The sequence below is a fragment of the Trichosurus vulpecula genome, chromosome 1 (assembly GCF_011100635.1).
Source record: "Trichosurus vulpecula isolate mTriVul1 chromosome 1, mTriVul1.pri, whole genome shotgun sequence".
NCBI lineage: Eukaryota > Metazoa > Chordata > Mammalia > Diprotodontia > Phalangeridae > Trichosurus > Trichosurus vulpecula.
In genome coordinates, this window is record NC_050573.1 from 506,770,762 (window position 1) to 506,785,767 (window position 15,006).

The following is a 15,006-nucleotide window of genomic DNA, read 5'->3' on the forward strand; positions in this document are numbered from 1 at the left end:
CTTGTCTTGAGTAATTTTCACTCCAATACACACTATATACATACATATGTATGTATGTATATGCATACACATATGTACATGCACATGTACATGTATACACATACATTTCATAGTGGAAACAGGATAGTAATAACTGTTTATCTGGGTCTTAATGTCACTATCCTTGAACTGTCTTGTTTATTTAGGCCTGAATGTTATTATCCTCATTTATTTATTTATTTTTATTTTTTACTATTACAAATATTTTAATAAGAGTTCTCTGGAAGGCATTTAAAACACCAGTTTGTAAGGATAAACTTCATTGGCGAGAGATAATACAGAACGCAGGTAGCTACGGAGCTGAGGAATTTTCTTGATTTGGGGCAGGATCTGAGAGTCCACTGTTTTCTGATCAGCCTTGTGCTGCTCTGTAATCTCGTATTTCTCTTTTTCTGTGTCAAAAATCTCTCCTCCTTGGTGTCTAGGTTTATGGAGCCTCTTCTTGAAGTAAGCAACAGTAAGATGATTTGGAATTTTTACACTTGAAAGGTTAACCCTGGTCGAGGTGGCAATGACAAGTTTCTGATGGGTCCTTCTCGGAGGAACACGGTTGATGGTCAGAGGTCCAGTCACGAGTAGCAAGCCACTAGCCAGCTGCTTCAGGAAAACCACTTGCATGCCCCTGTGGCGGCCAGTGAGCATGATCAGAATGGTGCCTGGCTTGATGCTAGCTCGAAGTCTCCTGACATGCTGGCTGAAGGGCTTTTTGCCGTGACTTAGCAGCTTTCTAGGCACATCCCCAGTAGGGTAATACCGAGGCATTTTGCGAATCTTTAGCATGCGGGTTCCTCCATTCTTATCACCACCAACTGACTTTGAGATAGTAGCAGACACCTTCTCTTTCTTTTTCTTTTCAATCTGGGTTTTTGGTGCAGCATATTTCTGCTTGTACATGGTTATCCGGGAATACATTGCAGACCTGGAGTATCTACCAATCCCTCGGGTCATGACTGGGTTCCTACTGCAGTGCTTTCGAGGCTTTTTCACTACCTTTTCAGCCACATCTACCTTTTTGTTCTCTTTTTTCCCTTTTTGACCCTCTTTTCTTTTGGTTCCTTTGGGGGCTTTTTGTCCGCCATCTTGAGAGAGAAAGCTGAATGTTATTATCCTTAAAGTACTCTTATCATCCCCAACTTTAGAGGAGGCCAGAGTGAGACTATTCTCCAACAACTCATGGGGCTCATCCCTATTAAACTAATCAAAAATATTTTTCAGTTGGAGGAAAAATAGAGAACAGCAAAAGGGCTTGCACTCTTGTTACAGAAATACCTTCCTTTGCTAATTCTAGTGTCCTCAGCTCTAAAAAAGAACACTTCAGAATGATCTGAGGCAACAAAACAGGTAAGGAGGTCAGTGACAATGATGGGACTGACCACCTCATGGGCCAGCAACAAAGTTCTTTCTCTTTTCCCTTAGGCACACTATTGTCTTTTTGGAAGGAAGAAGATAAACCCAAATGTACATGAGTTAAGGCCCAAATCTAAAGATGTAAGTAACCTCTGATCATTTTGGCAGAGTCAGTGCTTAAAATGTTACCATATCAGTTTTGCATAGTCACTAAAATACTTCTTTTAATAATTTTAAAATAACCATTTAATTTGAACATAAAATCAATTTCTCTATACAATTAGGTTTCATCTAAAGTCTCCTTGACTCAGGGATCCTCTTTGAGTTGCCTATGTTAAGTGTTTTAAATGTGTACTGTTATATTATCATTGGTTATAATTTTTTTAAATGTTTTTAAAGATAAAATTTAAACTCTTCAGGCTTCAAGACAACAACATTTGAATAGATGAGCAAGTTGCATTTCAATTAAAACAAATATGGGAAAAAATGCATAAGAAGGCCTTTTTAATTCCATAACATCATAAAGTAACCAATTCTTCTTATGTGCCATGTTTCTTACTGGCAAACTGGTTAGCATCATTTGATGCTAACAAAAATGTACTAACAAGCTCATGCTTTTTATGGACCCTTCCCCTCAAAATGTTGGCTCAAATCACATTCTTAATGTGAAAGATGTGCACTTGGAAATGTGGCAGGAAAAAAAATGTGTACAGAACAGATTCTTTCTTTGTCTCTACAATATAAAATGTGGAGCAGTCAGTGTGTGTATTTGTTTTAAAGAAACAGAGACACACAATTTCTAAAGGAAGATACTATGTAGGACAGAAATATTTTTTCATTAGTATTAATTAAGGGATGGATGATAAGGAACCTGTCCTCCCAATCTTATTTTGAGAAGTGATGGAAGGAATTGCAGAAATTAGAAGATCTAAAACATGGTGTTAGCATCTTCATTATTAGAGTCACCATTATTTTGAAGAGACTCAAGTTTTTTTTGCTGTAGTGTGAAAACATTTGGAGACGCATTATAGACTAGTGGTCTACAAACATTTTAATAAAGAATTTTTATACATTCATCTCTATCTCTCTAATATATATATGTATATATATATATATAATTATTACTAAGGTGTGATGTACATCATAGAACATATACAGAACTACAAATTTGAAAATGAGGATTAAATAAAAATATTTTAATTTTTACCTTATTTATAAACATGGAGGTGTGCATATTATGGTAGACATGATGAAACAGTGATTTGGCATATGCTTAGCAATAATTCTTGTGGAAATATTGCTTTGTTCTGTGTCTCCCCTTTCAAACCACGAAGAAGTATTAAGGCAGCCATGATTCTCTAAGCACTTGTTTTTTTCTTTAAGAAAGAATATGTCTTAGCTAATCTTCAAGTTCTTCCCCTATAACATTTTTGAGGGTACTTGCGGTTGTTCAGATTTCAAATTCTTCTTCAGTCTCAGAAATTTCTGCAGAAACATTTCCCTTTTGGCTGCTTTCTTGTCTTTCTTGGGTATTGATAAAAACCACTGCTGGGCCCAGCATTTTGGAGCACTGTGCTCTTTTCCTCTTCACTAAGGGGCCTCTCCTAGCTTTGGACACATGTGTACCGGTGAACCAGGTTCAGTCCTATGAGGGACTGACCTTCAAAGTAAGGGATTGATCTTCAGTCTCATTGGCTCTTTAAATCCTCCACCATCCAGGGGAAAAATTACTTAAAGCTCAGGTTTTGTCTCATTTCTTAGGGTGTCCCCAAAGAGGGAGGGGGAGTAGGAAATTACTCAATTATGCAATATGAGTTACATATTTTACTGGAAGTTTCCAGGGGAGCTCCAATACACACTCCTTGGAATGGCCCCTTATAAGCCTATTCCCACACATCCTCCAACCCCTCCTACAGTTGGATTGAATCCTCAAATATGTGAACTGTTAGAATGTCATTTTTCTTTTTTATAGGAACAGCAGATCTAGTTCTTCATCCAAATGGGGCACAGCTGGCTGCAATTAGGGAGCAATTTGCTGACAAGTTGCACAAGTACATGGCCTAAGTCCATCTTTCCTGGCAGGCCCTGAGTGGCTGGTAGCATTAGACGTAACAACAGAGACTGGCCCCAAAGACCATCTGATCTGCACCCATAGCTTCTTGCCATTTTCCATTGCCTTTGGTTTTATCTGTGGGAACTCAAGACAAGCTGTAACCTAGACTAACCCAGGCACCACCTTCTCCAGAGTTATAGAGGCAGCCTAGAGAAATCGACCAATGACTCAAAGTCCATGTAGAGGGCTGAAATAAGATTAGGAGATGAAGTTTCAGTATCCCACTCTTTTTCTTCTGCAAAAACAAAACTGTGAAAAGAGGTCAGCTTCAGAACCAAGCAGATCACTGAACTCTGCCCCACTCTCTACCTTCATTTTCTGCCTTTCTCTCAATGATGTGTTATTGACCCCAGTGAGATCATTTTATTTTTGGAAACAATTTCACTGTTCATTGTTTTAGTCTTCATAAGTGACTGCATTACTGTACTGTTTGGCATTTAAGACCTGCTTCTAGTCTATCCATTTATTCTCATCATATGCTACTTGCCTTTAGACTCATACGATCCAATCCAAATGCCCTTCTTATTACTCCTCATACATGGCCTGCAATCTCCCTTCTTTGTTTTTGTTTGTTTGTTTTGTTTTTCATTGGTTGTCCTTCATGTCTGAAATGTGTTCAGTCCTCAACTCTCCATAGGATTCTGAGTTTCCTTCAAGACTCAGTTCGAGTATCCTTTTCTACTTGAAGTCTTTCTTAATTTCCCCATATGCTAGTGCCTTTCCTCCCAAATTACCTTGTATATATTTTGTACATTCTCATATATGTACACATGCCTCCAACAGCTACATTGTAAGCTCCTCAAGCTCAGGGAATATTTACCTTTTATTTTAATCTCTAAGGCCTGCCTGGAACATAGTATGTGCTTAACTAATGCTGGTTGGTATATCAAATGATTTTCACCTCCTTCTAGCCTACTAAGACTCATGCCTAGGCCTTGTTTCTCCTAAGTGCAACCTCCTTGTCCCTGCTGTTCTCCTTCTGTTGCTCATCTCTGACACTGTTACCTCTTACTGTCACCACAGTGCTCAGCCTCAGGTCCCATGTGGGTTACCACTGCCCACCTAATCCACAAAGTCCTGATCCCTTACTCATCGTGCATGTGTCTCCATGGCCACCAATGTCTGACCGGAGAGAAGCTGGGAGGGAGGGAGGAAGGAGTAGGCCCCCAATGGATCCTTTGCATCTGTTGCCTCTTAGCCTCCTTAGAAAACAGGGTCACTTTGGCCTCAGCTCCACATGATAACTGGCCCAAGATGGCAGGGCACATTAACCTCTTTGTAGCTGTCAATCAATGCCTTAATCTCTATCACAGACATCACTTTTAGGCTGATCTTTCCCGCTATCTGTGACTGGCAAGCCCATATCCCTCCCAGTTGGGCTATATTCCTCTTCCGGATCCCTTGCTTAGCTAGCATTTGTCTTCAGAACCAGGACTCCCCAGATAAGGAGTTTCTGGTTGAAACTGGCTTTGCTGGAACCCCCACCAATTGTCTTACGTAGTCCTTAGGGTATGTACTGCTTACTCTAAAGACCACCAGGCTGGATAACTTCTACTAGCACCTCCCGTATACTTTCCCTTCTAGTGAAAGTACAGGTAGTTTTTGGAAAAAAATTTTCCAGGATATTTTTAAATGAGGATGCAGATGAATATAAGTGAATTCTTAGTTTTAAGTAAAATAAGTGTATAAGAATCTAAACAAACAGAAATAGGTCATATTTACGCAGTACTATATAGCTCATAATACCGTATTTCTTTTCCATCTCTTCCCTAATGCACCCTCAGGCCAGTCATAAAAGCATTTTGCTACTCAGTAAAAGTGGAGTTAAAAATAATGATGAATTTCTGATCTTCATAATAATATGACAGCCACAATAAAAATAGTTATTCATTTGAAAATCTGTACCCCATAGAAGTCTGCTTTCCTGCTAGACTTCATTGAGTATCTTGATAATAACTGAAACTTTTTTCATATTTTGATCTTGAAGCAACTTACTCTGGACACCCAATTCCCTCTCATCTATAACATTATCATTTCTATGAAGACACCACTGGTTCTCTTTCCCATCATCTTTCCCATTGGGTCCCCGCAAAATGTAATAAATATATGATAGGTGTTTGTTTAATTGAAATATAATGGGCAGCAGGTGTAGGTTTTGGGGCTGAATCTATATTCACACTAGGAGATTGCAGGCTAGTTTGATAAAAGTCGTCTCTTTGGAAGGAAGAAGGACATTTAGGTAGACAATGAATATTCATGGGTGCATCTATCTCTCCTCACTTTCCCCATACTAAAGGGATTTCCCCATCCCCTATGATTAGAGGGTGATTATGATTTTATCCTCTTGTCATAGATTGTTATAAGAAGCTGCAGATCCTTTTGTCTATTTCAATCTAAAACTCCACATCCCCTAACAATTGCAGATGTAGATGGTAAGGTTTTGTCTGCAGACTTGCTGAGAGCAGTTACATGGGTCGATTAATTTTCTCCTGAGCTAATGGATGACAGTGAAGCAAAATAGACATCTGCTTGTTCATATGACTTGAATATTATTTAATAAACTCTACAGTTAGATTTTCTATGTGTGAGGCTCGGTCTCTATTCTCTCCTTTGAAGTTACAAATCTGGCAAACACAGAAATCTACTAGAATTAAAAAAATAAATCCTTGATAAGAGTTTCTCCTTGATTTTCCTCTTTCTCAAGGGTAGGGTATTGATAGAAAAAATACCCTAAATTAAAAATAATCTTGGTAAGGCTGGCTAATTAAGGTTTTAAAAATCCAAAAGTACCTTTCAAATTACATTTGACAATTAGTGCCAGGGTGAAAAAAATAAAAATTACGTGATATGCATGCATATTTTAGAAAAGGGTTGAAGAAAATAATTGCCTGGTATAACTGTGAGATTTTCCATTCACAGATATGAAACCTACTGACTTTCATCAGGGGACTTTCAGGAATACGGTTGAGTTTAAAAAGTTAAATAAAGCCTTGGTATTAGGCCTGGTTTGGAACTCTACCAAAGATATGATTGGTAGGTAAGAGATTGTAATGATATTTTCAGTGGTTTTTGCTTTTACTGGTAAGTTTTCATAATAGAGCACTTTTCTGTCTTAATGCAATGCTAAAATGCTAAATGTACATACCATTTTAATAAAAAGATGGCTAAACAAATAGGCTAAAAAATAAATAAAATTCCAGTTTTCTTCTCTCAGATCAATTAGGTATCCTGAACTAAATGCCAATGAATTGACTCAAGGGTGTCCAAAAACTTACACTAATTTCAAAATTGTGCCCAAGTGAAAACTAACAGCCTATGCAATCTGTTGGCAGTTGAATTAAAATAACTATTTTAATAACTTTATGGAACCTGTGGAAAGAGAAAAAGGTAAAAAAAAAATTGAGTGCTATGGCATGAATCCCAGATACCTTAAAATACTTGTTAGAACTGTATATGGTCCAGTTCATTGTATATTTAAGAATACTTCTTCTTGCAGTGCTGAATATTTCTGGAAAGTTCATATATGTGGGAGTTGCATCCATAAATGTGCTTTATAGTACTTCCTTTCAATGATTATTGTTTTTCCAACTTTCAAAACTATTTGTAGACATATTCAAAATTTTCTTAAAAGAAATTAGAATCTCCTTCCCCCACCTCCATTACTAGATCTGACTAAAGATTGATTGGCTGGCCTGCAATCAAAGATCAGGAACTGGGCTGCCTCTTGACACAGGCTTTAAGTCTTTGTTGTCTTCCTCTGCTTTATGCCTTCCCATCCCATTTTTTCGTTTCTATCTCCTCTTCCTAATGGCTGTTTCCCTTTCCCTCTTTCTCTGTGTCTTCTTTCCCCCTTCTCCTGTCTCTTTGTCTTTTCCCTTCTTTTTGTCTGTGTCTTCCTCTCTTTTTATATTTTTCTCTGGTTATATTATCAGCTTTGTGATCAAGTAACACCTCAGCCATTCTAAGACCAAGTTTCTTTAACAACAGTAATTGACATTATTAACACGGTGATCATTATAAATTATGAATTGTTTTTGAAGAAACTGAGGCTCCAAGTCATTTTTATTATTCTTTTTATAGAAAATTTTATTCCTGTTTTTTGTTTTATATGATCTTTATTGATTGTATCCCTCCCTCCATACTCTTCTTTCCAGAAACCCTATCTTAGAACAATGTATAAAGGTGAAGAATCTCCTTCTTTTTGACTCTGTCTTTTCCTCTCCTTCTCCTTCTGCCTCCCCTCTTATCTTTCCCCTGACCCCGCTCCTCTTTGTGCCTCTACCTCTCCTATATTCCTCTCCTTCTGTCTCCCCTTCTTCCATCTATCTCCCCCTCTTCTAGCTGTCTGTGATAATAGGGGGCAGCCAAGAAATTAATCTATATCTATCCTACTGTCCACAGTGTCTGCATCTGTGCCTCCCCTCAGCTCTGCATCCAACCATGTTTCACCTGCTGGAGGCCACAGTCATCCCTCCAGACTTGGGCTTACATGGCCAAGCTGCTGGAGCAGGTGGCTGACTTGATTTTGTTTTTGTGACAACATCATTTATTAAGCCTATGTGCCTACAGCTGTGAGTCCAAAGAGGAGAAGAATGATCTTTAAGGTTCTTTCCAGCTTGAAATTATATAAACCTCTATTTTTTATAACATTGTCAATGTTTCACACAGTTTTTGCCCATGTTCAAGAACTGAATAGCTCAGGCTGGTTTTTGCCTAGGGCTTTTCTTGGCTCAGTGACCTTTTCAACCCATTCCAGACACCTGGAGGCAGCTCTGAAGTCTGCAGTCCTGAACTTCAAGACATGTGGTTCTAGGCTAAGGCTGGTATTGCTGCTGGATATGCCCAGTGCTTCCTATGGCTGTCTGGCTTTAACACTCCATTTACCCCAGTGTTTCTATCCCAGGGTCTCTGCAAGATTCGGAGTCCTTAGGGGAATTTCTCAGTTAATTTTTCTTATTTCTTTCACGTTTCCAAGCTCTGCTGGGGTGTTGGGAGGTGTTAGAGCGAGAGCCAAGGTTCTCTGTATCCTGGTAGGGCTGTCATCATGCTCTAGATGCTTCCATGCCTTACTCAGACTTGAAAAGTCCTGCCTCCTCTCTTTGGATGCTGCTCCAACCTGGCTTCTTGTGACATTGAGCCATCCAGTCAATGTCAGGGATGGTGGTCTCAGCTTACAGGCTGTGTGGTCAGGACCCTCTGGAACCCATGTTGCCTATGACACCTAGGGTATGCAGCTACTTTAGTTCCAGCTCTTGACCCTCAGGCTCCAGCTGAGCCTGACCCAGTATTAGTTTCAGGGCCCCTCAGAGGAGGACTCCCTGCCCATTCTAATAGGAAGCATCAATACGCCCAGCTGAGATGTCCACCCACCAAAAGCTCCCTCCTTGCATCTCTACCTGGTCTTTAGTGTTATATTAGTGAAAATGGGAAGATTTTTCCCATCCATTAATAGGCCCATGTGACCTGCTTGAGTCACATGAGCCTATGGTGGGAGGCGCTTGCTGAATGGGTGGAGCAGGAAGGGGTGGATCAGGAAGTGAGACAGAGCAGTCAGAGCTGGGAAAAAGAAGAAGCAGAGGAACTAGCATGAGTGAGAGATTTTGCTTAAGGGAGTTCATTTGTGGGAAGGCCCTAAAAGAGGGATGGCTTGGGGATGTCATACTCTCTGCATTAGTAATGTGTATAGACTTCTTGGTTATTATGATGGATTTCTTTGTTGCCATGATGGATTTGTCTTTCTGGTGTTGGAATAAATGTTTTGGTTCTGTCTTCCATGAAGAGGGTCTATTACATTTTGCGATTCAGAACTATGCCGGCATATTCATAGCAGCGGCAGCCACTGTGGGTATCGCACTGACTCTACACCTAGTAACTAGAAAGTTTAGAGTGAGAATTCCCACTTCAAGGCCCCTGTTAAATCTGCACAGACTATCCATCTCACACCCAGGCCTTCATGTCTCCCATCTGAGGGGAGGAGATTTACTCCATTCCTACACCTAGTTGGAGTGCCGGTAGACCTTGGCCTGCTCCAGTGAGGTGGCTTAGCAATAGAATTGCACATAGGTTATCAGATTTATCAGTACAACTGGTACACCAGAAGCCTCTCTCAGTCCCACCACCTCTCCCTCCACTTGAAACACTACCAGTAAAATTGGCCTCTGGCCCAGGGACTGGTATCCACTTCCTTTATTTCCCTTCCACATCTGCTTCTGATTTTCTGGACTTTGCCAACACACCTTAGATACCATTTCATTCTGCTTCTTCTCTCCTCTCCTCTCCAGAGTGAGAAATGCCCAGGATTTCATTACCTTGGACCATCCTTATGTTCCTTTAGGCTTTTCACCCCTGAGCACCCCTCTCTGGTGTTGGCTTCCTTCACCCATTGGTGAGTTCCTCCCAAAACCTACATTTTGGGGAGGAGCTCAGGCCGGGTAACCTTCATTTCCCTCCTGACTCTTCTTTTGACGTTTTGTGCTTTGATGCCGTGCCCTTATGTGATTACCTTCCTCCCATCAGATTTTCAGTTCCCCTGTGTATTGTCTTACCTCATTAAAATCCCAGCTCTTCTTGAAGACAGAGACTGACTTTCTTTTTGTTTTGTATCCCCAGGATTTCGCACAGTGCTTGTCACCCAATCAGAGTGTAATAGATACTTCTTGTTTTGTCTTACTTTTTGGGATCCTGTGGTAGGGATAGGTGGATATATCCAGCAATATTGTGACCCTAGGGTAGCAGGGACTGAACTCTGTGGCCTTCCCTCTTCCTCACCCCCAAGACTCTTCAGTGTCACTTCATGCTGCCATCTATATAACATTCTACACTTACACCCACTGATCTTCCTGCCTCCATCTGGCTTGTCTAAATGTAAACTTAGAAAGGTTCAGTACTAGGAGTCATGATCACACAAGACAGTAAAGCAAGCCAACTTAATTGTAGGGCTTACAATACACTTACAATATGAAGGCCAGTCAGAGAGGATGGTGGAAACAGGTCAGGTCCATTAAGACTCAGGTAGAATTGAATACATCCCACTAGCACTTCACAAGGAATGGGGTATCTTCAAATAAGCCAAGTCTGGTGGGTTCCTTACATAGTTCTTACCTGCGTCTATTAGGACTAAGCAATGGGGGAAGGGAATGAGGAGCTTGGACCTGGAAATTGGTGATAATTTATGATATCCTAGGGATTTGGCAGCCAGTAGATAATCAAAAGGGTGGGAAAGGGACTTAGAGCTGTAACTGGTAATCTTTCTCTGTTAGGGTGTCAGGAGTTTCTGAGTTTTCCTTGGGACTTCTTTGTTTAGCCCCAGGGAGGAGGTACTGGGATCATTATACTCCTGACCCAGTAGGCCCTCCAGGGAGAGTTTTTGGATTTAAAAAAAAAACCACTTTTATAGTGTTGGAGAGAACTGGCTGCTAGTCGCCTTGATCATCCTTAATGCCTGACTATGGGAAAGCAGTTTACCTGCTCTGGGTCTCTGGTTTCTGTGGTAAAATGAAGGATAAGTAAGTAAATATATATTAAATATAAATATATATATATACACCAATAAAATGCTATTTAAATGTGAGGAAAAACACAAAAGAAAAGCCTGCACTATGGATTTTACACATTTTTATTAATTGCCAGAAGCAGAACTCTAAGTGACTCCATGAATGAAAGCTGGAACAAGAATGTTTATTAGTGATATCACCCTTGCCTGCTTCTCTTTCCCCATCCATGATTTAGAAGGGAGGTTATGTTTCTCTGGGGCAGGTACAGAGGCAAATTAATCTAGCTTGAGTTGTTTTGTTTTTGTTAGGCTTTTGCTTTTGAAAAATCACAGCATTTTACAGTGGGGAGTACTTCTTTATGTAATGTGTGGCAAAAAGGAATAGATGATTGCAGGATTAATGGATAGAAATAATTAAAATGATACCGGTGAATTTCATCTATTCAGGGAGATAACTCCAATTAAGCCACATCTCCTTTGCATTATCGTTTTTCTGCCAATTAAAGTGTGATGTCTTTTGTCATTTTTATACAGACGAAGCTTTTATTCTTTAATAGGCTCAGGAATTTACATTTTAGCAGGATTTTGAAAGGCACTGTCATTTAACTGTGCCTATAAAAGACCACTTAGACCTCACTTCTAACTTTTGCTCCTATTTCTTTTTTTCTGGGGGCAAAATGAACAAATCTAATTCCTCTTCCATGTATCAATTCTTCAAATACTTTAAGACAGATTTAATTCCAACCCCCCTCTCTCACTATGCCTTCTCTTTTTCAAGCTGCTAACTTCCCTTAATAAAACGAGGCTAAAGTGCTGTGTAGGTATTAAGGAAATAAAATGCCACCATTTCATAAAAAAGTCATTCAGATATTAGAATGATTTTATTTCCTTTGCAAGGGGGATGTGTGTGGAGTAATAACCAGATTTTGTTTCTCTTTGTATTTTCATCCCATCTTCGCCCTGACTCAGGCCCTTGGTAGTTCAGGCCTGATATTGGAAGAAAATAAGACATAAAATGGGATATGAGCAATTGTAGGGGAAGGATTTTCAATAAGCATATGCATTAAGGATCCTATGAGTTGATTCATGTGAGCAAAGCTCCTGTACCCCTGAGCAGCCCATGGTTTTCTACCAACTCTGTATGGGGAAAGTGTAGAGGTTCTTGTTTTTGGTTCTCCAACAACTAGGGAATAATGTCAATGGCTCCAGGCTTTAATCTCCTGAGCCAATTAAATCTTGAAGATGGTTCTAATACTTTTAGAGAAAAACCAGGACAACAAAAACTAGTCTAATTTTCATGGGGTGAAGGTGGGGTTAGCATAGTCCTTCATCACAACCAGTATAAATGAAAAGAATGAAAATAAAATTATTAAATGTTTACTATGTGCCAAAAACTATTACTAAGTGCAGAAATACAAATATAAAAGGAAAGATAGTTCCTGAGCTTGTGAAGTTTATGTTCTAACATGGAAACATGACACAAAAAGGGGACTGGTGTTCAGATTAGTTTAGAAAGTTACAGGGAATAGAGCCAGATGGGAGTCAACTGACACTCAATTTCCAGTATCAATAATAATATCTATTTGATTACAATTCCACAACTGGAAAGAGGTAGTGACAGGAAATAGTGGTAGATAATGTATCAGAGTGGCAACAAGATATCTGGCCAGAGGATGTCCAGGGAGTGAAGCTTGGCTGGACCCTGCCCAGGTACCATGGCTCACATGAGTCACTCACCAATAAGGACGATGGAGCTACAGAGTGGGAGTTAGGGAATTAAACAGGCTAAAAGCTTCGTAGTATCTGGTCTAATTAGCAAAGTAAATGGCCAGTAAATAACATAGTACACACAGTGGGATCTGAATAAATTTTTTTTTTCATCATTTGATCTTGTCTATTTTTAATTCATTTGGGCTTTTTTATTATAGACTTCATCAAAAATAATAAACCATGACCAGCTCCTTATAGAAAGAACAGTAACAAAAAGGGATTGTATATGATGTTGTAAATTGCTATTATATGGTTTAAGAGCATATATTAAAATTAAAACAGTAGTTCCAACACTCCCCTGCTTGTCTGTGTCCCATTTTGAACTTTCTTCTGTTCATTTTTTGTATTTTAAAAAATGCTTCATTGATAGCTCTTTTTTTAGCATCACCATCACTTCCCCTAATCCCTTCCCTTTTTTCATAATCTCTGTCCCCCCCAAAAAAACCCAGAACCTTCTCTTGTAACTGATAATTATAAACAAGTGAAACAAATGTACACATTGATCATATGGAAAATAGGTCTTAGTCCAAGAAGCAGAAAGCATTCTTCATCATCAGTCTTCTGAAGTTGTGATATGTTATTATATTTCTGATAGATTTTTAAGTCTTTCACAGATGTTTTCCTTTACAATGTTGTAGTCATTATGTAAATTGTTGTCCAGATTCTACTAATTTTATTTGGACTGGTTTTATTCAGGTTTCTGCAAGTTTCTCTCAACCCATTCATTTCATTATTTTGTATGGTTTAAAAATATTCTTTTTTTATATATCAGAATTTGGACACCCAGTTGATGGTCACCCACTTTCTATCCAATTCCTTTCTATAATAATAGGTACTACTATAAATGTTGTTATACGTATGACTCTTTTCTCTCTTTCATGTTTCTGCTCTATAAGCTAGTAATGCTATTATTGCATTAAAGGGTATGTTGGGTTCAAGTCTGGTGATTTTAGGGGACATATTTCCAACCTGCTCTCCAGAATGGTTAGATTAATTTATAGTTCAAACTATAGTATATTAGTATACTTAGCTTCCCATATCCTCTCCAACAATTGTTATTTTCCTTTTTTTTGGTCATCCTTATAAATATTATGAGTATGAAATGGAATTTCAGAGTGGCTTTGATTTAAAATTTTCATTAATGATTTGAAACATCTTTTCATATGGCTGCTGATAGATTATCTTTATGCTTTGAGAATTGTTGGTTCATATCTTTTGAAAAGTTATCTATTGGGAATTGTCTCTTAATGTTATATATTTGAAATAATTATTTAAAAATCAATTCCATACAGGTCTTGAACATCAGACCTTGGAAAACTTGTTGTAAAATTTCCCCCCACTTTACTGTATCCTTTCTAATTCTAACTTCATTGATTTTATTTGTATAAAATTTTTAAATTTGATGTAATCAAATTTGTCCATTTTATGAGACAAAATCTCCTATTGATCTCTTGTTTGGCTGTTGCAACAATTCGGCTAGCAGCTGCTGTGGGGCTGAAAGACCAACACGAGCCCAACAACAAGAATGCTGCCAGCGCAGGTTCTTTTGATCTGCTTTACTAAGGAAAACAATATTAAGGGGTTAACAATCTTACTTTAATCCAACATATACATATAAACTTACTTAGTTCAGGAGGAAAAGCCAGCAAACAGAACTTCAGAGCAAATACAAACAAATTACAAACATACACAATATAAACAGACCAGATCACAATTCACAGTTACCAAGAAACCATCAATATCTGGATTCACGAGTGGGGGAGCTCTTAACAATGGCTGGCCTAAAGTCACTCGCATCTCCTCATGTGGCTCAGAGCCCTAGGCAAACAGCTCTGTTCTATCTTTTTATAGAGTCTTTAGATGTCATCAGACATCATCTGAATTTAGGCGCCTACTATTGGCTTTGGTCTTAGCAACTCCCCTTGGGGCCCTGGGGGTTTCACACCCACATAGGCTTAGCACCTAGTAAATAGGTGTTTGGGCCTGGGGCTTTGCACCTAGTAAGGCTCAATCAAAGACACTTAATTAATTTAAACAGTAAAAACAGTAAAAAAAAAAACCCCAGTAAAACAGTAAAAAGTCTCACCTTGATTACCAATACATTGGCCCAGCACATGTCTTTTATCCATAGTTATTCAAGTTATCTTCCATTCTCCTTTAATTTGTTTATGACGTGACCTTTTACATCTAGGTCTTGAATCCATGTGAAGCTTATTGTAGCATGTAATGTGAAATCCTGGTTTAA

At 38.8% G+C, this 15,006-nt stretch overlaps 1 protein-coding gene across 1 annotated transcript; it reads right to left on the reverse strand.

Moving 5' to 3' along the window:
- Positions 1-243: 243 nt before the first annotated feature.
- Positions 244-14,558, reverse strand: LOC118840779 (60S ribosomal protein L6-like). The gene is made up of 2 exons (XM_036748132.1): positions 14,487-14,558; positions 244-1,233 (listed from the first exon to the last, which is right to left on the reverse strand). Exons 1-2 carry the CDS (start codon positions 14,556-14,558, stop codon positions 271-273), a joined length of 1,035 nt encoding a protein of 344 aa, XP_036604027.1. The 3' UTR covers positions 244-270.
- Between the last annotated feature and the right edge of the window lie 448 nt (positions 14,559-15,006).

Excerpts from the sequence above, each read along its gene's own strand:
- LOC118840779 (XM_036748132.1), bottom strand. The coding sequence starts at position 14,558 with ATGCGAGTGACTTTAGGCCAGCCATTGTTAAGAGCTCCCCCACTCGTG. Across the intron at positions 1,234-14,486 it reads CAGATATTGATGGTTTCTTG|TTTAATAGGGATGAGCCCCA; the intron begins GTAACTGTGAAT and ends ATTTTTGATTAG.